The 24,188-nt window shown below is 38.8% G+C and overlaps 1 protein-coding gene across 4 annotated transcripts in view; it reads right to left on the reverse strand.

Annotated features, from left to right (window-relative positions):
* The window catches only part of TNFSF13B (TNF superfamily member 13b), a 47,662-nt gene that overhangs the window by 10,565 nt on the left and 12,909 nt on the right, over positions 1 to 24,188 (reverse strand). Inside the window, exons 2-6 of one of the 4 annotated variants that reach the window (XR_012009751.1) lie at positions 23,127 to 23,257; positions 20,987 to 21,813; positions 20,802 to 20,889; positions 5,330 to 5,386; positions 855 to 903 (exon numbers count right to left, since the gene is read on the reverse strand). Coding sequence is in view for 3 of the 4 variants with exons in the window: in XM_072782408.1 (XP_072638509.1) it covers positions 5,330 to 5,386; positions 20,802 to 20,889; positions 20,987 to 21,343 (502 nt within the window). In the remaining variant the exon portion in view is untranslated. Of the gene's footprint in view, positions 1 to 854; positions 904 to 5,329; positions 5,387 to 20,801; positions 20,890 to 20,986; positions 21,814 to 23,126; positions 23,258 to 24,188 lie in introns of those variants that run through there. The other 3 variants (XM_072782410.1, XM_072782408.1, XM_072782409.1) reach the window with 3 other exon arrangements.

Below are 24,188 nucleotides of genomic sequence, written 5' to 3' on the forward strand. Positions count from 1 at the left end.
AGGAGGGGAAAAAATCATTTAAATGAAAATAAAAATTTCAGAGTGGAAAATAGGTTTTGTACAAAAGAAAGATGGAAATAAAGAGTTTAAAATTTGAAAAAAAAAAAAAAGGACTATAGAATATATAGGACCCATAAAACAGTCTTACCCACATACCTGTGAACAGACCCCTGGTAGGCAAAACCAGCAACAACAAAAAGTCAAGCAGAGCAACCACAGAGGGCTGCTACAGACAGAGAGGACACACCCCAGGCCAGGAAGTTGATTCCAAATAGCTTCACTAGTTTTGTGCTGCTGTAACAAATCACCACAGACTTAGTGGCTTGAAACAACACACATTTACTAGCTCATGGTTCTAAACATCAAAAGTCTCACTGGGCAGAAATCAAGGTGTTGGCAAGTCTGGGTTCTTTCTGGAAGCTGCAAAACCTATCCCTTTTCTGGCTCCTGCAGTTGGCCTGCTTTCCTTGGCTCATGGCCACCTCCATCTTCCCAGGCACCCATCACATCATGCCTATCTCCACTTGCATCACCACATCGCCTCTCTGACTCTGATCCTACCAACTCCCTCAGTAAGGATGCTTGTGATTACCCTGAGCTCCCGGATCAGCCAGGGTAGTTCCCCCAAAGTTATTATCTTACATCTGCAAAAGTCCCCTTTCCCACATGACCTACAATACTCACAAATTTCAGGGATTAGGCTGCAGACATCTTTGGGAGCTGTTATTCTACCTACCATAATAGTCAACTCTGAAATATACAGTAAAACAAGCATTGACTTTTTAAGGTAAATAATTCTTTGTATAATCAGGCAAGAAAGTCAAGCCACTTATGAGAAGAAAAATTTCTCTTACCTTGGTTTTCTTCAAGTGCATTTAATGCCAAAAGAGAGTAGAGAAATTCCTACAACTCAAGTAAAGAAAAGATAAAATGGGGATTTTGCATCCAGCCACCTTTCTTTAAAATATAAAAACTACAGGGCAGTCTGGGTGGCTCAATCAGTTGAGCACCTTGCCTTTGGCTCAGGCCATGATCTCAGGGTCCTGGGATCATGTCCCACGTGGGGCTCCCTGCTCCTTTTTTTTTTTTTTTTCTTTGATACTTCCTCACTTTATTAAGGTTAACAGGATACTTATACATCTAAACATTTACTCTAGGTATTTATTCAGTGACATTTAAATTCTGAATTACCTTCCCATAATTAAGTTTCTTTAGGCACATTGGTTTGTATTTTACAGAAAACACTTATCTTTAGGTCACAAACAGGAAAGAATATAATTTGCAAATGTTACAAAGATGATACCAAATCTCAGCTAACCTCTTTCCCAAATTGCAACCATTGTTAGTATTTAAAGAAAACAGAGCCCCCAAATAATTGCTTACACATTATCACTGTATGATTGTGGTGACTAAGAAATCCCTGAAAGAGCAGTAAGCCATGATTACTGGAAAGCTCAGAACACTAGCAAGGCTTAATTGCCAAGTATTTAACAGAAGGCCACAAATTGTGTTTTCCTAAGAGGAGCTAGGAACTATGGATGTCATTTAGTAATGCATTGGAATGGCATTGCCTAGTGCGAGTGTTGCACAAAAACTCCAGGTCACCTCTTCTTTATCATTATTTTGGATAAGCTTCCACAATCATAGCATGGCCCTGCCCACCAGCTGCACAGGCAGCCACTAAGCCTAAGGTAAAGACCCCTCCCCCCTGCTCATGCTCTCTCTCTCTCTCTCATGCTTGCTTTCTCTTTCTCTCAAAAAAAAAATCTTAAAAAAAAAGAGTATTTGAAGAATAAGGGCCAAATTCTTCTTAATTTTGAAGAAAGAATGAATCTACACATCCAAGAAACTGCATGAATTCTAAAAAGGATAAACTCAAAGAGATCCATACCAAAGTGAGTTATAATTAAGGGGTTGAAAGAAAGAACCAGGAGAAAATCTTGAAAGCAGCAGGACAGAAGCAATTTTTCCAATACAAACAAGGGAGATGCTCAATAATATTAACAGTTGATTTCTTTCTTGAAACCATGTAGGCCGAAAACAGTGGGATGACACATTTAAAGTTCCAAATGAAGGATTACATCATCAAGGTGGCAGCATAGGAGTCTTACACATCATCCCTCCACAGAAACAATAATATTGGTGCCAAAACACCAGAAATTCAGAATCCAGCTAAGAAGTAGAAACTAAGTAGTAGAGCACAGACTGAGAAGAAGTCACATTTTTATAGGTAAGAAGAGCAATTTCAACTTATTTACATTAGCCCCTCCCCCAAACATGCCTAGGTCAGCACCACAAGATGGCCTCAGCCTGTGATTCCCCTGTGGAGGGATGGTGAGATCTGACTGTGCTCCAGGCCCCATGGTCTCTCAGAGTGCCTTCCATGGAGCTGGGTTCCATCTTGACCCATACTTTGTGCTGAACATCCAAAAGAGCTTGGTCCCTGCTACAGTTAGAAACAAAAAAAGGGAAGACATTCTTATAGCTCCAGTTTGTTTTCTTTGTTTTGTTTTGCATGATTGAGGAAAAGCAAAGAACAGATTATTTTCCTCCAGGAGGGAAGGGAGGAAGCAAAGGAGACCTTGCCCCTGGCCTTACAGTAGATAATATTAGGCACTGCTGATCAGTAAAAGTGTCTCCCAGTCAAAATCAGTCCATGAGAGGTAGCTGCATAAGCAACAAAGCAACTCTGCAAGGAATGTGAAGAATCAAGAAAATCCAACACAATCAAAGGGATAAAACAAATCTCTAGTAAATCTGAAAGAAATAGCTATAAAGAGTTGTAGATTACTCTGAACTCTAGTATAAAAGTTAAAAGACAAAAGCATTAAAAGGAATTATAACTACAGTAATTTGTTAATAGACACAATATAAAAAGTTGTAAATCAAAGTTGTTATCAGCTTAAAATAGACTACTGTAACTACGTTGTTTGATATAAGTGTCATGGTAAACACAAATTTAAAAACCTATAGCAGATATCCAAAATACAAAGAAAAAGGAATCAAAACATATAAATTCACAAAATAGTCAAGCCACAAAGGAAGACATCAAGAGAGGAAGAGAGGAACAAAGGAACTACAAAACAGCTAGAAAACAATTAACAAAGGAAAATAGTAAGTCCTCACTATCAGTAATTACCTTAAATGTAAATGGATTACATTATCCAATCAAAAGGCAAAGACTGGCTGAGTGAATTGAAAGAAAAACAAAATCCAAACATATTCCGCCTATAAGAAACTCCCTTCAGCTTTAAGGAAATATATAGTGAAGGGCTGGAAAGCAATATTTCATCCAACTGTTAGACAAAAGAGACAAGAAGTGGCTATTCTTATATTAGACAAAATAGGCTTCAAGTAAAAAAAAATGTCACAAAAGACAAAGAAGGTCATTATATGATGACAAGTAGATTGATTCATCAAGAGAATATAACAAGTATGTATGTGTGTGTATACACACACACACACACACACACACACATACACATATACACTCAACACTGGAGCCCCTAAATGTAATAGGCAAATACTATCAGATTTGAAGGGAGAAATAGACAGCATTTCAGTAACAGTAGGAGACTTCAATATCCTACTTTCAGTAATGGATAGATCACCCAAAAGAAAATCAGTAAGGAAAAAGTGTTCCTGAACAATACTATAGACCAGATGGACTTAGCAGATATGCACAGAATATTCTGCCCTATAGTCATAGAATATGCATTCTTCCTAAGGACACAAAGAAAATTCTCCAAGATAAATAAAATATTGGGGCACAAAATAAATATGAACAGATTTAGGAAGACTGAAGTCACACCAAGTATCTTTTCCAGCCACAATGATATGAAACTAGAATCAGTAGTAGGAGAAAAATAGGGATATTCAAAATATGTGGAAATTAAACAAAACACTCCTGAACACTAACAGGTCAAATGAAACCGAAAGGTAAATTTAAAAATATCCCGAGACAAATGAAAATGGAAACACAATCTATCAAACTTTATGGGACACAGGCAAGCAGTGATGCTACAACATGCCCATGTGCACCAACAGGTGCTGGTATCACAAGGCTAACCAATGGTTCCAAAGGGCAAGGCACCCAGTTCAGCACCCCTTGGTCAGTGAAGAGCAGTCACTACATAATATTCCGTGGAATTCATGTTCACGATCAAGGAGCAACTTCATCTTCTTGTGTGACATAGCATTTTCGTTTTGTCCAAATGTGTAAAACAAAGTTAATATTTTTAAAATGTTTTCTTTGGTCTTTAAGTTCTTCTTCTGACTTCATTTTAATTCTTAGTAAACAGTCTGATGCCTATTAAAGTGGCAAGCATAGGACTTTGGAAAATGCAGAGAGATAAATAATAACAGAATCTCAAATAGTTCCCTCTGTGTTACATGTTACATTTGGGATCACTAAAGTCACTCAGAAAGATACAGATGCAAGACAGCACTCAAAAAAAAAAAAAAAAAATACAGCACTCCTGGCACTCAAAGGCAAATCCAAAAATATTCTCTGGGCTCCTTCTCATTTCCATCCTGGCCTCCAGCTTGACTCTCTGATACTTGTGACCTCCCTGTTCTGGGTCGCAGCCCAGACATTCCCTAGCCCCTGGCCTGCTTTATTTTTCTCCATAGCACTTAATTTTATCATTCTACATTTTACTGATTCATTTGCTTTTTTTGTTATTTTTTTCCTGTTTTCCCCTCATCAAAAGGTAAATTTCATGAAAGTGAGGAACTATACATATTTTCTTCATTGCTAAGCTCTATGGCTCACACAGAAATTGGAACATTGTATGTCTTTAACTAATATGTGTAAAACATAAAGCAGTCATTTCACATTAGATTATCATAAAAGTGTTATATTTATTTGCACACAGTATATATTTATTAATAATTAATATTAAATGTTTGTGATATGTTCAGTTTCATCTTCATCCTATTATGATTTCTCAATCCTAGTAAAATAGGTGAACTGATATTTGTGCAGATGATCTCAAGTCATTAGAGAAGCCAAATTGATTTCTAAAAAATAAAAAAACCAAAAACTGAATTTGGCTTAGTATTGATTTTGTTTTATCATATGCTAATTTTAAAAAATTTCTAAGTATTAGCACCTCTACTAAACTAATTCTGCTTGTTAGATTATTATATTAGCCTAAATATTTACTCCCCAATCATTTTGAATATATTTCAGCTTCTTATTTTACATCTGATTCTGAGAAGCTTGGAGGCAGACAGCTGATGTGAGATGAAGTCTGAATATAGTCTTACAAGTGATTAGATTGGGTGGAACCGTAATAAGAAAAGTTATAGGAGATGATCTTATTACCTTTTCGTATAGTAGGTGTGTCACTGTCTGCAATCAGTTGCAAGCAGTCCTGAGTGACTGAAAAACAAAAATACATCCTTTTAGCTACTTGAATAAGAATGATAAGGGAAGTAAGATGTCTGAGCGCATAAGGCTACACAGCTGTTCTTCCAGAAACACGGAAACAATTATGCTTCCTACAGAGCCTGCACTTTGTTTTAAAACTGCTTTATGAAATCTGCACATAGATTTTTGTTACAAATTTTACTTAAAATATAGTACATACATGAAATTCATGGTTTAGAAAAGCTCTATGGGCTGTTTGAAACACAGTAAGTGTACCATCCTTAGAGTCCAACCTAACTTGCTGTGAGGTATGATGCCTGGACAGAAAGTGAGTTTAGTGATGATTATCATGTGCCTTTCAAGCCCACCGTACATATGAGCCAAATGATCAGAATACTCTAATGTAATGTTTTTGTTTTAGAAAAATCCTAACATTAAGGAGTGCCTGGATGGCTCAGTCAGTTAAGTGTCCGACTCTTGATTTTAGCTCAGGTCATGATCTCAGAGTCATGAGATTAAGCCCTGCATCCAGCTCTGCGCTGGGCATGGACCTGCTTGAGATTCTCTCTCTCCCTCTCCCCCCCTCCCTCTCCCCCACTCTCTCTCTCTTTCAAAACAAAAACAAAAACAAACAAAAAAAGCCAATGTTAAATAGCAACTCACTGTTACTGCTAATACAATTACCATTACTGAGAATAAAAATATTTATTGAGTAGATACAAATACAGGCAACCTCACAAAAATCCTAAAAATTATGTACGGGAAACTAAATCCTGAAAAGTGTAAACAGCTCATTTGGGGCCCATGGTGAAAAGTTAGCCAGAGCTTAACCCGTGCCTGTTTCACTCTGGAGCCAAAGTCAAGCTTTGGGTAAAATATTTTGGACCAAGAAGAGAGAAGAGACAGCATCTTTCAAAATAAAATGGGAGATTTCCCTGAAACTGCATAATCAGTAAAGTTTCTGGGAAGCATCAATTTGCATCACATATCACGTGTCCAATATCCCAGACAGCATTCAAGGAAACAGAGGACTATTCTGTTAAATAAAGACAGATGCCTCCAGGTAAAAGCATATTGAGAACACTGTGTAGATATCATGAAAAATAGGACACAGAAATTTAAGTTTGCCTATTTTAAGTCAAGAAGACATTAATTTAGAGTTTTTTTTATTACCCAGCAAGTATCTTATTCAGAGTTGAAGTATTACTTTAAAAACATTCTTCCCACATTTTAAGAGCTTGGCACAGTGAATTCCTGCTTCATTTGATGATTTTAAAATGTTCTAAGTTCTAATATTTGCAACACAACACCTAATAACAGATGTAATAGTTACAAGCTATTCCCAAGCTGCACAAACATACGGCTCTACAAAGATCACCGCTGCAGGGAATGATCACAGAAGAGAATCTGTTAAGAAGTCTCCCTCGGTGTTTGGGTGGAAATACGATGTTGCAATTCCTTTATCACCCTGAAGCTTTCCTAACATATTTCTATGTTTATCTGATCATTTCAATAGGAGCAGAACATTCTGGACTACTTGTGATTCTTTTGTTGATCTGCAAAGCAATGGTGGCCATGTCTGTGCCACAGGGAAAATGTGACTCATTAGTGCTGTTACTATGGTAGACCTTCTGCCACCACAAATAAGTAAAAGCATCGCAAGAGGAAGAACTGTTGTGAATAAGGATGGCATGAAAGAAAGAAGAAACAAAACACCCACAGCAGTGAAAGACTGAAGAGCGGGCACAGTATCTAGCTAGAGTGGCCCTACTAACCCTGCCTTTAACGTGTTCCTATCTTTCTAGCAAACACTTCTTAAGGAACTACCATTCATAGGGCACCATGGTAAGTTCTGTGAGGGATGCAAGGGTCAATCAGAGCTTGGGAGAAGAGGATACTGACAAAGGTCAAGGTCAAATTTCCAAATGTTCCATCTTTCCTTTGCTGTATGTGCATATGCATACAGAGATTATTAAGTGAGATAGTGTATGTGGCCCATTTAGTACCATTCCTGGTCCACGATACTTACAAGGTCAATCTTGGCTATTATAGTGGGAACAGTGCTAGCATTACTGCTCTTCACACTATTGCACTCAATAAACTGGACACATAAAGGAAGAGCACCAGGAGGCCATTAAAACCAAATGACCCCAATACAGAGAGACAAGAAAAATTGTAATATGTTATTCCGATTCCAATTAATCCTTCTTGACCATTTACCCAACATCCCATAGAATACTTACATGTTTTATTCAGAGAAAGAGTCTACCTAGAAAACATCTGAATTTTAATCTCTGCAGCCCAACAAGAGTTGGCTACAACTTACATGTTAAAAAACAATGATCTATTCCATCACGTAGTAGCAGAAATATAATTTTAATAGAAAATACACTGTGGTAAGAAAAGTGTATTCCAAGAAAATACTCTTCAGAAAGGAAAGTGGAATATTACAATAAAAGTTCAGTAATATGTTTGAATTACACTCACTGAGACCAGTGTCATTCATTGACTTTTCTTGTTCCAGACAAAGTCAATGGACTTTTGAACGAGGGCTGTCGGAAATAAGCCAAGGACATCCCACTTTGGCCTCATGAGTTGCTGCTTATGTGTCGTCAACCTCATCAGTGCTGTTTACCTCTTTGCTTTCAGCTCTTCCATTTTAGGAAATCTAATGTCCATTATCATCTTCTCTCTAGTACAATCCTTTAAGACTCTCCAATTCAACAGATCTGGCCTTAAAGTATGTATTATTGCTCACAAAAAGTGGGTCAAAATAGCAATACTGCTTTTTCACATCTCCCAGTAGCACAGATAGCCAACCACAAGAGTTTTGAGAATGCACAGTCGAAGGTAAGAAACACAATGCTGGTAACAACTATAATGGTCATCAATGTGTTTGGTTTTCAAGTCTTGCATACATCCTTCTCTCTACTACAACTGAAGGAAACTTGAAGAGTGTGAGAATAATCTATCTTTTTAACTAAACAGGGTGACAGCATACATTAAAACCTTTCTGTATGATGGGGATATACATATTTCTAAATATATATATTTTATATTATAATAATGTGTGAAAAAAAGGATAATTGATAAGTACAAATTTACAGCATAATATTGATTCATAACATTGTATTTTGTGTAAAATGTTTCTAAAACAAAAATATTGTATTGATGGCAAAAATAGTTTACAAAAGAGAATTCCTAAAATAAGAGTTTTTAGAACAAAAATAATTTGCTATTGCTCAATATTTGATATAATAAAATCCAACCAACCTCACAGTGAGAATACATTTAAATATTTTCCATATGGAAAACATTTTGAGTTTGAAAGCCATGTGTATGACATTATTGCAGAGCCTGTGTGGCTCAGTCTGTTAAGCATCTGCCTTCGGCTCAGGTCATGATCCCAGCCCCACATTGGGCTCCTTGCTCAGTGGGGAGTCTGCCTCTCCCTCTTCTCCCCACCCCCCCATGCTCTCTCTCTCAAATAAATAAAATCTTAAAAAAAATAAGTATGAGACCTATGCTACATTCAAACACCATTTAATTAGGAGAAGGGATTTGACAGTTTATGGGATTGCTAGTATCTGCTGTATTATTTTCTGTATTGGAACTAGACGTTTTCAAACTAGAATTGGGTTTACTGTACATTATTTCAAGAAAGTTCAACCTAATATAAACTACCATAAATAATGCAGTTATTGCAGATTATGCGTAATTCCAGTAGAAAGCACAGAGCTTCCCCCATTACATCTGCCCCATTCATATGAACCTCACCTACTTGTTCCTGATCATCCTTCTTACTCAGCTCATTCAAGCTGCTTCCAAGCTCCTCAGTCTGGATGAGAGGCCCTTCCTGCATTTCCCTGTATCTCTTCTTCCTTCCGTCCTCTTACTTACTGCACCATAGTTTCTGAAGGTGATGCCTCTCTCCTATTGCTGCATACTTTACCTATCAGTATATGGAAGTCATGTAGTTTGATTTTTATGGAACTAATTTTTTAAATTTTATTTATTTATTCATGAGAGAGAGGCAGAGACATAGGCAGAGGGAGAAGCAGGCTCCCTGTGGGGAGCCCAACATGGGACTGATCCCAGAACCCTGGGGTCACAATCTGAGCCAAGGGCAGATGCTCAACCACCAAGCCACCCAGCTGTCCCTGGAACTAGTTTTGAATAAATAATCAGTGGAAAAGTCTAACTAGGAGAAATCCCATAAAGATCTAAATATTGACCTAATGATGGACATGGATTTAAGAAGAAATTGAAGAAAACATGACTTTGGGATAAACATTCTTTAAGGAATGGGAATACAAGAATTTAGGGGTAAAAAAATGGATTTTAGAGTTTTATTTGACCATTGATAAACAGTTTGCGAAAACGAGTTAACAGGGTTTTAAAAGTCTTTCTAGAGATCTAAATTGTATATATTTGACTTACCAGAAAAGCTTTTAAAAATTCAGAATTTTTAATCTTGAGAGGGGCCTGCCTGATACATGTTGTGCTTTAGAAAGATCATAATGCATCCTTGTGTAGAATAAAATGTAGAGAGTATGAAAGCAAAGGGTCAACTGTTGACTGGTAGTAAATATAACATGAGGATTTGATCTCAGAAGCAATTATATAAATAGAGCATCCGAGGTACATTGTGAGAAAAAAAATTAAAAGTTTGTAACTAATGAGTATGTGTCTGAAGGAGAATTAAAAACTAATAATGAAAACACGATTTCAATTCTGGATAATTCAGAAGATGGTTGTACTACAATCCTGAGGCAGTACAAAAGGGGAGCTGGTTCTTTGGAGGTTTTGGAAAGAGGTTGATAAAATAAAATAGAAATTACAAGTGTCAACAGGAGTAAAGAAAGATATCTCAATGTAAGATTTGTGTGTGTGTGTGTGTGTGTGTGTGTGTGTGTGTGTGCTGAGTCCTAAGCACTAACTGGGCATTGTTACATACCCTTCATAATGTGAGTGTATCTTCTATGCCTAAAGCACTGCAGGATATACAAAATGGCAGCCCATTGCCTTGCCTCATAAACATCAAGAGTAAAAAAGCAGACAAAAAAAATTAAACAAACCCCGGAAAACAAGATGCCATCTTCATAAGTTATTTCATTTTACAACTGATGAACTATTTTAATTTAAAATTACTAATTTTATAATCGAGTCATCATCTCCACAGGATATGTTTTTATCTTTATTTTGCCATGACTTCTTTGCATCACTTTAGAATATTTCTCATTATTAATGATGTATACTCATAAAGCCCTGGATATCAGTAACTTACCAGTGAAGAAAATTAGCTTCATGCAAATTGCACAACATGCAAACATACTTGAAGTTAAGGAAGGTAAAAACAAAGAGAGAAATACACAACTGAATGCTTGGAGAAAGCTACCAGAGAGCTGCACAACGAACTCTTACACCTTCAACTCCTCCTTGGATATTTCTGTCTAGATGTCACGCTGATAATTCAAACTCAACATGACCCAAATCGATCTCTTTACCTTCCTCACATGCACTCACCTCCTGCTCATTTTCTCTTAGTGGCTATAACCATCCTCTGAGCTGCCCAATCTAGAAACTTTGTAAAAATGCCAGATTGCTTCCTCTGCAATCTTGAAACCCAGCAAATAATTCAGTTCTAATGGTTTGAATTTTCAAGTTTTGCTCAGTCACTTATCTCATTCAATAATTTCACTGAACAGTAAATTTAGGTCATGGGTTGTGCTCTGGATAGCAAAAAAAGAAAAGAAACAGAGAATACACAATCCCTACCCCTATGGAGCTTCTGATCTAGTGGAAGGAACAGGTATGAATCAACATCACAAATACAGAATTGAAGTTGCAAGAGAAACACAGTGCCCAGACTTTGGCCCAATCAGGAAGGCTTCTCTGAAACGGATGCTTAAACTGAAGTCAGAAGAAAGAAGGGGGGCATGAACATTCCAGACAAAATTAACAATCATGAGTATATACAAAGGCTGAGGTTGGAAAGACATAAGTATGGCCAAAGGGGAGAAAGACAGACAGACAAAGAGAGACAGGGAGAGGACAACACACAAGGACAAGACAAGCATGGCAGCCATGTTCAGATTTCTACACTCTGGACAATTGTACTCATCCACTGAATTGTGCCTCTTCTCTTTTCTGCAATTTCGATTCCATTGCTTGCATTCCCTCCAGACTTCCTTTCCTAAACCAAATTTTATCTTGTCCTTGTAACATTTATAAGTCCTTCAGTGGGTTTTCCCTGCACACAAAACCCAAGTCTACCTTTACACCTCCATCCTCCCACCGCACACAGAATGGGAGCTCAGCCTCATGCCTCCGTGACTGTGTATCCACCATTCCCTCTGGCTACATATTCCTCACCTTGACATCTGGTGAAATCCATCCATCCCTCAGGGCTCAGACCAAATATCAACCCTTTCCCTCATCCTTCTAGCTAAATATTTGATCCTATTATACTTTGTGCACACATCTACTGAAATAGCATTTCATGATCCATCCTAATCATTTCTATTATTGTCTCACTCCCTAGGTTGAGCCACTTGATATTAAGGACCATCACTTACAAATTTGCAGTGTCTGGTTTACATCAGAATAAAAAAAAGAAAAGAAAGAAAATTTGTGCAATCATTTAGAAACAAAAATAGACATCATAACAATATCCAACTTTTTCCAAATGGTTCTTAAAACTAAAATGCTTGAGGGCAAATAGGTTCTATAAAAACCACCACCACCACTGATATCTGGACTCTCTAACAATAAGTCCTTGGGCCCAGGGTTATTTGGAAAAGACTTTACATTGCAAATAATCCTCAACAATAAGGATTTTGAGTTTTCATTTGTAGACCTGTAGCACACTATACTATTTTTTGAAGCAAATGGTTGTGCAGTATTTCTCTAAAATTTTGTGCTATTTCCCAGAAGAAGTTCTAGTGTAGCAGATGGGAGAGAAACAGAACAAACTGTGAAGTGTGACCTCACAGTCAGTGTCAGAAGCTGTCACAGGGTAGTTATTTGCAGTCATCTCCCCATCTACCCCAAACGGCCCAACCATAGGAGGAGGAAGAGAAAGCCTGAACTTGTAAGAACACTTCAGGAGATTTTCCTTTGCAAAAATCCAAGCAAAGGAAGAATGCCAAGGCGGTGGCAGGCATTCTGTCACAGTAATGCCACTTCTTGCCTGTTGTAACTTCATGATGCATCACTGTTCCCATATCCTGGAACATTGTCACTTCTTCCCCAAATCTGCTCAGTCTTCAAAATTCAGCTCAGCTCTTAACCATCATGGTGTCGACCATCGTTCAGCCTGTGATCTGAGCCAATATCCTGTGATACCACAGCTAAATGTCCTCTTATTGGTACTCATGTAGATAACAATCTAGGCCTCTGGGGGACCCAACAGATTGTGTCAAATCTGGTGCATTACTTGACCATCAAGCATGTACAGCTTGCATAACGGAAAAAAAAAAAAAAAAAAACCTCAGAATTTGTAGTCATTCATCTCATTTGATAACTTTCCTGAACGCTAAATTGGGGTCATGTATTGTGCTCCAGAGAGCAAAAGCCAATAACACCAACCTAATAGGGGTTACCGAGAAGGTAAATGGTATCACAGATGCACAGAGCTCAACCCAGAGCTTGTGCATGTAACATACCCAATAACTTTTCCACTCTCCTCGTTTCTGTATATTCTGGAGTGCTCACCTCAGACCTCTGCACAGTGGATGTTTCCTCTGTTTTTGAGCAATATCTCTTTCTTCTCTAACTCTTAAGAAATGAGAACATCTTTTATTTTTTAAAACACTGTATTTATTTGAGAGAGAGCAAGAGCAGATTTGTGCAAGCGGGGTGACAGGGAGAGAATCTCAAGCAGAGCCCTCATGGAGCGCAGAGCCCGACATGGGGTCGATCTCAGGACCTTGAAATTATGACCTGAGCCAAATCCAAAAATTAACTGAACTCACAGAGCCCCCCCCAACCCAAGAGCCATTAGAATACTCTTTTTTTTTTTTAAAGATTTTACCTATTTATTCATGAGAGACAGACAGAGAGAGAGAGAGAGAGAGAGAGAGAGAGAGAGAGGCAGAGACACAGGCAGAGGGAGAAGCAGGCTCCATGCAAGAAGCCCAATATGGGACTTGATCCCGGGTCTCCAGGATCACTCCCTGGGCTGAAAGGCGGCGCTAAACCGCTGAACCACCTGGGCTGCCCTAGAATACTCTTTAAAAGAAAATCTAACCACAAGAAAAGTGCAGTTGCCCAATACAGTTCTTTTAAATAGGACTTGACTTATAAAAATAATAATTAAACATTAAAATGAATATCATCCATTCCTACAGGATTATTAACGAGAACAACACATTCTTCAATATTATGAATTTATTTTGAAAATATCAACCCAGGGCACCTGGATGGTTCAATTGGTGAAGCATCTGCCTTCAGCTCAGGTTATGATCCCAGGTCCTGAGATTGGGTCCTGAGATGGAGTCCCACATCAGGCTTAGTGGGGATTCTGTTTCTCCCTCTACCCTCTGCCCCTCGGCCCCACTTGTGCTCACTCTCTCTCATACTCACTCTCTCTCTCAAATAAATACATTTAAAAAATTTAAATATCCCTCCATTTCTGCAATTTTTTTTAAAGTTGAAAGTATAAAGAATTATTGAACCTTTGAGGAGAAAAAGAAAGACCTACCCTGGCCTTCCTTACATACGCTGCCCCTCCCCTCCTCCCACCCTTCACATCGCCCATCTTGTGAACCCCTGCCCAAGATATTTCACTTTTTCATGCTCTTTGCCATTTTGTATTGTAACTTACTCATTAATTGTGTTTATTGATTACTTTCTGTATCTTTCCCCTTCGCAGTAATTTAATCTCCTGTGGGCAGGATACTTTTATCTGTTGTGTTTTCTGATCAGAACCCAACACCTAGAACAGTCCTTAAGACCTGGCAGGCCTGTGGCATACATGGAAGAGATGCAACATCACTTCTGGCTGCTTTGATTGACTCATTTCCTGGCTCTTCTGTTTCCCAAAACTTTAAACTTGACAAAAACAGGGTTCAGAGATTTGGTTGTGAGGTCACTAATTTATTTTATTACTTTTTTGGAAACTGAACAGAAGCCAGCTCTTGCAACACTGAAAAAAAGAAGTAATTATTGAAGCAAGGGGGAAAAAATAGCACTCGGGGAAGCTTCTGGTCAAAGATCACCATGACAGCAGCCAGCTGTTTCTGTTCTAGGAAGGAACACGCCCTTACTGGGTAAAAGCCTCCATCAGCCTAACTTTGGTACAAATTGGATGACATTGTATATGCTCTACATTGTATGCTTTCAACACTCATTTTACAGTCTTGTAAGATACCGCCAAGCCAGAAATGTCAATGAAACAAAGACTGGATGTTACAGACCCATCGGACCTCCCATCTTTCCTTGCAAAGGAGATGGATTATGGATTTTAAGAAAGAATACTCAAAAATGGAGTTCAGTTATTTGTTAAGTACTAATGCTGGTATCTTAATTGTGACAAAGTATTGTAATGTAAGACAACAGGAGACACTGGATGGGGGCTAGATAGCAACTCTCTGCACTACCTTTGCAACTTTCCTATAATTCTAAAATAATTACAAACCAAGAAAGTTTATTTAAAAATGGAGAAAAATAAAGTAGATTGTTCAAAATCTTACAACAAATACTTAGAAGATGAAATATGAGTAATTCCCCCCCTCTTGTTTGTATATTTTGTTCATGCTTTCAACACTGTTTTACTATTATAATTGAGACAAGTATAATACACATTATCAACAAAAATAACTTTTGTATTTCTATAATCTAAAACACATACATTTCTAATAACTTTTAAATTCCCTACTGAATAACAAGAGTTAAAATATAAAGGTTACCTGATTTTATTAATAAACTGAGCTCAGTGGAAATCCATTTGAAAGAACCCATTCTCTTGATGGCTCTTGGTATGGTTATCTCTACATTTTTTAAGTGGATGGAATAGTTAGATGAGAACTGAACTACAGGGATCATGATGATTCCATTTGTGAAGAAATTTTAACATGTAATGTTTCAAAGCCAGATCACTTTAGTTATTAATTTTATTTGGGAATATCTCCAAATACACTTATGGGCTGAAAAGTGAACTTTTGGCTAATGCATGCCATTTGGCAATTCTTTGATCCTGGATTTCCCCACATTTCTGTTTGTTAGATTACAATCAGAAATTATCTTATGAAACACAGAAACTTAATAAGACTTCCATTTGAAACACAACACAATTAAGACAAACAAAACCGGAGCCAAATACCCAAAGTGTATAACTAAGCAAGGGCAGCATTTACCCTTGAGAGGACTGGAAGAATGTCAAGTGGGCACGTGGGCTGAGGCTGATGTCGTCCCTTCATCTACTGCTATTCGTTTTGTGAATACTCACCAAGCTGTCTCCTTAAGATACGTGCCCTTTTCCGCACGTAAATAATACTTCAATTAAAACCAAAACATTAAAGAAAACCCGAAATCCATGAAATTAGAGTTAGATTGCTGAATATGTGAGTTTATCTCTGACTCTTCAGCGAACCCAGATTGTGCCTCTACCTGGTGAACCAAGAAGGTCTGGGACAAGGGGCCCCTGAACTCTCCCTGCAACTCTAGCCTTGCAAGCAACCTCATCCTTTGGCAAATTAGCTGCTTTCAATGTCAAGTTAAAAAATTGCATAAGATGGCCTCTGATCTAAACCTGAGAAATGAAGAAATATGGGAAAATCACTCCCTCTTCAAATGATGCCAAGTCATTGCATCTTACCTCATAGTAAGCCCCAAATCAATCAGCAAATATTCATAGAACACCTACTGTGTGGAAGTATCACAATGAATGTGCCAAAGAAAGAGGACCTGGACCACAGAAGCCTCTACTCTTAGGTTGTACAGACAGGACACATACAAACCTCCCCTGGGTGCTATGTAATCCCAGGTGTGCTACATACTGAGGATGTGGTATGTTCTACCCCAACACCCTGGAGTTTATTTACAAACTGAACAAGCACACAATAAAACTGAAGTGCTGCTGAAATTTAGATTGGATTTACAGAGAAATAAAAATGGGCAACGTCCTGGGGTGTTATTTAGCAATAGTTAGTTCTGAACCTATTTGACATAGTTATAAAATGATGGCACACTGATATTGAGGAGTATATGTAGAAAGCAGACTACTCTTTAAAAAAATCTGAAACAATATTATAATTCTGTTAAGTACAAGTCCAGTAAGGGTGTTGATGTGGCTCAAAACTATCCATGAGATTGAATGCTACAATATTTGTTGAAAATTCTGTATATTTTAAAACAGTTTAATAAGCTATTTAAAAATCCCAGAACTCCAAAATCACAACAAAACCTTTTTAATAATTAACTATGAAAGAACAGTAAAACCTAAGAAAATTCTATCTAATTGGGAAATTTAAGATTTGTTATTTAATAAAAAGATATTAAGCATTATTGGTTATATAAATTAAACAGTGAACAAATTCATTTTCATCTTCAGAGTTACAATTTGCATAAAATTCCAACAGAAACTGTCAATGGTTCTATAATGCATATAGAAAATGAATAAATAAGAACAAGAATGGACAGTTTGAAAGTAACAGGGACAACCTAAAGTTTTTGAGGCTTACTTAATAAAATCAGGACAAGGGGTGCCTGGGTGGCTCAGTCGGTTAAGTGTCCAACTTGTGGTTTTGACTCAGGTCATGACCTCGGGGTCCTGGGATTGAGCTCCACATCTGGCTTCCTGCTCAGTGGGGTATCTGCCTTTCCCTCTGCCTCTGCCACTGCCTTCAGCTCATAGTCTCTCTCTCTCTCAAATAAATAAACAAATATCTTAAAAAAAAATCAGAACTAGAATAGAAACAAACAAAAACAAAGAAAGTTGCATAGATTCAAATTATACAGAATTTTCTCAACTCCAAAGAAAGGACATTACCAAACAGAGAAAGAAAGAAAGAAAGAAAGAAAGAAAGAAAGAAAGAAAGAAAGAAAGAAAGAAAGAAAGGAGTCAAGGAGTTCCAGACAACCCTCTTGGTTACATACACATTACTCTTGTAGTACTAAGCAAATTACATTTTCCCTGCACAGAAGGATGGCATCTAAAATGACATTCAAGCCAGTTTCACCAATGAGGAATAGCAGATATGACCTGTAACTGAGGTCCTCCTCTTCAAGGAGAGGAGATCTCCTCTCAGATCTATGGACGTTATGAGTGTTAGTGTGTATATATATGGGGGGTACTATTTATTGCATATATATGTTATCTATACATATTTGATATATTTATATACATACTATATATACCTATACTAATATATATATATAATGTATATATACATACATATATACTATATAAAAGGTCTATATATATACTATATATATACTATATAAAAGGTCTATGAAAATCTCAGGCAAATTATGATTATGAAAATAGCAGTTATATCTGGGCTGTGGAAACTGGGTAAATTTTTATTCACTTGATACAATTTTTTGTTACTTTCCAAACTTTCTAAAAATTACAAATTTATTTAGAGAAAATTTTTAATCAGTATATGATTTTTGGATGCCATAGAATCACAAATTTGTAAAATTTTGCACATAGGAGGAAAATTTAAATATAATAGAGGGTATTTATGGAAGTGGGACTCTGGGAGTTAATTAATTTCTTATTCAATGTCGTTTCTTCTTAAACCTGCTATAATGAGCCCTTTGCAGCTCTTTTGCAATGGTAAAGTTAAGGATTATTCATAAACCTAATGTGCAGAGACTGGAGGATACTAGCACGGAGGTTGAAGAAGATTGAAACATTCTGACTCTATGAGATATTAAAGCTCATTATATTACAAAATACTTAACATATTTTATTTAATACAGATAAAAAGAATAATAAATCAATGAAAATGTCTCAAAATAGATTCAACTATATGTGAGAAACTTAATACAACACAGTAAGCTTTCCAATGCAAACAAGTTAAAAAGAATCATCTAATAAATTTAGTTGAGATATTAGGAATAATTTAGAAGGAAAAAAATTAAAGAAGAAAGGGTAAGTTAAAGCTAGTAGACATGATCTACCAAATGAATGCCAGGAGGATTAAGGAGTTAAATAACAGCAAACTAAAACACAAAGTTGTAAACAAGTCAAAGTGGTAGAGAATAGAATAGGCTATGTAAGAAATTATGAAGAAATACATTTTTAGCTTTAACGTATGACAGAGATCAGAAGGAAAAGTTTATCATATTACATACACAGATGTAAAATCTCTGTACACATTTTAAATAAGCAAGATATTGGGAAGATATTTACAGCAAAATTTTGATAAACAGAATGTTTAATATAGTTCATTCAAATCACAAAGAATTAGGACAAATGAGGGAAGTTATAAATAAAAATTAGCAGAAGATAAAATTAGAAGTTATGTAAATACGCAGAAATTCTTATTTGTAAGCAAATAACAAATTACATTTGAGATACTGTTTACAACTACCAAGCTAGCCAACATAAATTTTAAAAGATAAAACACTAAGAATGTGGAGAACTTGTACAGTGCATTTCTGACTACAATACATTTATAATTCATTTTGGAAGCAACATGGCAAAAGGGAGTAAGGGTGATAAAGATGTTTATCCTCTTTATTTCTGATATTCTTTCTTTGGAACATGTAATTCATCAGAAATAAGAGGGTGGCCCAGGTGGTGCAGCGGTTTAGCGCCGCCTTCGGCCCAGGATGTGATCCTGGAGTTCCAGGATCGAGTCCCACGTGGAGCCTGCTTCTCCCTCTGACTGTGTCTCTGCCTCTCTCTCTCTCTCTGTGTGTGTGTCTCTCATGAATAAATAAGTAAAATCTTAAAAAAAAAAAAAAGAAAAAAGAAAAAAGAAATCTGCACAAAAGTTTTGGAAATGGTCATGTTAAATAACTGTGTGACAGGAAACTAACATGGATGTGTGAGAATAACTTAGTAGTAGGGAAAATGCTTATTGCATAATGATAAGTGAACACAAAAATAAATCCATAGTATATATGCTGTATTTTTTCAGTTAGGTAGGAAATACATATGATAAAATTGCAAAGTATGAAAATAATTCATGTGTTAAAGTATAGTAAAAGTACTCACATTTCCTAGTTTATATATATTTAAACCCAACTGTTTCTGATACTTGACACAAAGCATATGTAGAAAATTATGGTTTTAAGGAAGAGGTAAGAATTTTCTTTCCATGAATAAGGCAGTTAGTGAATACATTTCCAGCCAAAGCACCTAATGTGTGTGAGTGTGTGTGTGTGGTCTGACGGAAGAACACCTAGTCTCTAAGTCATGTGCTTCCCTCCACAAGTACAAATACATATGTACAGAACTACACCTGTTCTGCTCACCTCAAGGCCAACGTGAGGACTTAAGGAAATGGTAGCCGTGACAATAACTATCCCAGCATGCGCCAAGCAGGCCCATGCTGTTTGCTCAAAACGTGTTCTTTCAAAAAAAGGAAAGAGAAAGAAGAAAAGAAAAGAAAAGAAAAGAAAAGAAAAGAAGAAAAAGAAAAGAAAAGAAAAGAAAAGAAAAGAAAAGAAAAGAAAAGAAAAGAAAAGAAAAGAAAAGAAAAGGAATGATACCAGGGATTGTTTAAGTTGTGATATTATTGAATGAATGTAATGCTCTTTTTCATCGTTGAAATGCAGGAACTAGAATCAAACATTTGGGGAAGCTCTGCCCAATCCAAGGTTTCTGGAATCTCTAAGACTGTGGAATAAGTGGGACAGAAAGAAAGGCAGCAATCATGAAAGAACTCTTCCTGGAAAAGTTCCTGGAAAAGCATTAAAGAAAAGCTTTAAAATCTGTGTGTATACGCATGCATGCGTGCGTGTGTGCATGTGTGTGTGTGTAAAATGAACTTTTTTAGAACTACAGCAATAAACAAATCACAAACACACACCTGCTCCCAACAGGAGCTTCACTGGGCTGCATGGCACACAAGGTGCCCTCAGGAAGTGTTTACCTTTACCTGACTGTCCATGACTCAGGTAGACAGAACCTATACTGACCTGAAGCGCTTTCCTGCTGGAGTGATGGACACTGTTTCCAACACAGGCACGATCTATTGGAGGAAGACTCTGGGCTCTTTCTCATCCTTTATGCTGCCAGGACAGCAGGGCCCTCACTATGCTCATTGGAGGACAAAACGTGGCGTGCAGGCTCATCAATGTGCCAATGCACAGGCTGTGCCCTAAAGCCACATCTGGTGTAAATGCACCTCTCACAGTCTTTGAGTACTGATCAATCAACTCTCGGGACCTCAAAGCAGAGGCCAGCCTCCACACCTGTGGATGCCAGGCTCCCTGGCTCCCAAATGCTTCTGCACCCAAAACTTACCTGTTTCTTCCGGCCCCTGAATGGCACGCTTGTTTCTGCTGCTTTGGCTGGAGTTGCCTTCTCCTGCAGCGGATGGTGCCAAGATTCCCTAAGGAGAGAAAAACCCCAAGTTATTGCAAAGATATCTGAGGTGTGGGGGGCAGTGGTGCGGGGCAAACCTGGGGCCGCAGCTGCTGCAAACTCACGTTCAGAGCTGAGGTGACAGCTGGGGTCTCCCGCATGGCTGCCCTGGGGGCCCTGGCTCTGGCCTGCGGAGGGCCTGGCAGCCGCTCAGGCTCAGCGTGCTGTTCCCGCAGCTCCGCCCGGAGGCTCCCCAGCTCCGCTTGCAAGGCAGCCGCCCTGTGGAAAGACACCACGGAGAGGCAGCAGGCCGTCAGGGCCAGTAGCAGGGTCACGGCCAGCAGCGTTCCATCTTTGGAGCATGGGACAGAGGGGCTTTCCTTCAGGGGGAGGATGGAGACACACTCCTTCAGTTTCATTTCTTCTCCCCTCTCAAGGCAAGGAGAAAGGCGTGACTGCTGGCCTTCTGTGCAGCCATCCATGGCACTCCCGCAACTTTGAAGGTTTGGACCTTTCGAGTAAGTGAGCGCAGGGACCGGATCATTTCCTGTGAGCTGTGCTTGCTCATGTCCTACACGGACTACATGGCCTGGCCCCGTGGTCGCCCTCAGGAGAGCTCTCCTGAGCTTCCCTCCGTCTGCCTGGCCGCATCGCGGGGCCCCCCCGGTATGATAGGTCTTCCTGGCACTGGCCCTTCTATTCGATTGCCCAATCATTTCCTCATTTCACTTTCAGTTTTTGTAAGAATTTTAATCGCATCTAAGACACACACACACACACACACAAACGGGCCTCGGGCATCCATTGGTATGACAGGACATGGGGTTTGAGCTGGTACACTTGGGACAGCTGGACAGGTACCGGAGGAGCCGCCGGTGGCAGGACGGGAGCCACTCTGCTCGGGGCCACATGGCTTCGGAGGGCAGGGGAAAACACACTGACGTTCCTGCTGCTGTAATAAAAATAATTAATGCGAAGGTCAGATAAGCTAAGTACTAGCACTGAACTGTACTCAGCTGGAGAATGATTTATGAACAGTTTCAGAGTAGGAAATAAAACGAGATTTCCTCAGGGGAGGCACAGACATCCACTGGGGAATATTCTTTTTATTATTATCTTAGCAATGAGATAAAAAGAATGTGACTAAATTTGGGGGATGTAGTTAGATTACACATGAGGGCTTCTTTATATGCAGGGGATGCATTTTGAAGGGAAACATGTGTACTGCGTTCCTTCTGGGACTCACTGCCCGGCAGGCAGCCACGCACAGGACGGCCAAGCTGGGAAGCACTCCCACTAAGCTCCAAGTGTCCGCTCAGGCCGACAGCATCTGGGAAAACTGGCCTTATCTCCAGCTCCAAGTGCCTCAGTCCAGCCCACCATGAACTAAGTGCTCTTTCCCTAAAGCAGCTAATCTACTGGTCCTTATTAGGTTGACCCTGCCCCAATCTACTGTGTCTGTGAACAACCTGATTCAGCCCAGAGTCACGGTAGTTCCAAATCATGGCTGCTGGATGTGGTCTTGCCGCCAAGACACGTCTTGATGGCTAGCTCCTGAGTACTTCCTGGGGTCTGGCTGCTCGGCTCCTAGGACCTGCATGTTGTGTCAGGAGCTCACACTTCAACAAATGCTACTGAGCAATTGCCAAGGCCTGGCTGGGCCTGAGTCCTCCATGTGCCACGACTGGAGCGCTAGCTCTGTCTCACATGATGTCCCTATGCCAGCTTCAAAAGGAAAGTCACAGAAATAACGTAAGTGAGGGTAGGAGCTCCAGAGCCAGGGTGTGAATCCTCACTCTCCTTGGTCAAAACACATGGTGTGTCTGGGATTCGGTTTTCTGTCTGTGAAATGGGATGGTAAGGGTCCTTGGGAACTGTAACAGGGCTTATAGGAACCAGGACAAACTAGATTTAATATGCTTCCATTTCTCATCCATTTTCACTCATGACATGAACTATTTTTCTTTATTACAAATGGCACCATCACAGACGTCTTCGTGCGGGTCTCCTTGGAATGTCTGCAGGGATTTCCCCGGGAGACACCTGCTAGGGTGTCAGCACATCTTCACCTCTGTCAGGAGTCACAGAGCAGCCTCCCTGAGGAGTTCCTGCTTCCTCCCCGGCTCACGAGGGGTGACGTCACCAGACACTCATTTTTACCTGCTAGGTTCCTTTATGTCTGTGAGTTCTAAGACCTTGTTAAATGACTTTTACAGAACTTGGAAAAAAAAAATAACACCTCTAAAAAGTTCTTTTGAAGATTACCTTGGCCGCCCAAAGCAGCTGTTCTCCGATCTCTCAGGTGAGTGCATGAGCAGACTCCTTTGTGTCAGATGTCACGTAATACACGTCTTCTGTCATAGTTCTTGCTTCCAGGCCAATCAGGGGGACATACACTAGAGAAAAAGAAAAAAAGAAAAGAAAGAAAAGAAAAGAAAAGAAAAGAAAAGAAAAGAAAAGAAAAGAAAAGAAAAGAAAAGAAAAGGAAAAGAAAGAGAAAGAAAGAAAGAAAGAAGAAAGAAAGAAAGAAAGAAAGAAAGAAAGAAAGAAAGAAAGAAAGAAAGAAAGAAAGAAAGAAAGAAAGAAAGGAAGAAAAGAAAAGGAAAGAAAAGAAAGAATCAGTTTGGGGATTATACTAAACCCTTCTGACTGAAAGTAAGGGAAGCTCACTCAGGTTTATGTGTGTGTGTTAATATTACCCAAAGACATATGGAATAAAAGAATTTGAGGCAGTGCTAGAAATTCATCGCTCTGTGCTTTTACTCAGGACACTTGTAGCCACCGCTTCTTTCTGTGAGTTGACTTTCTTCCACTTTTGGTGGGACACTCTTGTCCATATGCTGCTGTAAAAATTGCAGAGAGGGGGAATAGTTCGATTGCGTTAGAGAATTAGTTCTGCCTTCATTGCTCTTTTGGATAGACACCTTCATGGCCGACTGTCTTCAGAGAGTACCACTGACCAGCCTATGTGTAGGTCAGTTTAAAACAAGTGTCTCATCTTGGATCAAGTGGTGGGCAGCCCTAAGCATAGAGAGGGCTGGTGCTTCTTCCACAGAAGGCGGCAGGCCGGTGGCTTCCCCTGACCCAGATGTGAGGCTCACGGCTACTGCCATGTGCACATCCTTCACAGTGATCACACGACCAAATTTCTCTGAAGACAAGTGGAAACCAAGCAGCATTCATGTGCTCCTGAATTTCTTATTAGAGGAACAAAAGGAAGTTACTACTCCATAAATCAAGGATCTGTTTCCTGCTGAGGAAATGTCTTGACAATAATTTAACTGAAATTCTGTTAAACAAATAGCTTGCCACTCATTGAATAACACC

The sequence above is a fragment of the Canis lupus genome, chromosome 17, assembly GCF_048164855.1.
Source record: "Canis lupus baileyi chromosome 17, mCanLup2.hap1, whole genome shotgun sequence".
In the NCBI taxonomy this organism is placed as follows: domain Eukaryota; kingdom Metazoa; phylum Chordata; class Mammalia; order Carnivora; family Canidae; genus Canis; species Canis lupus.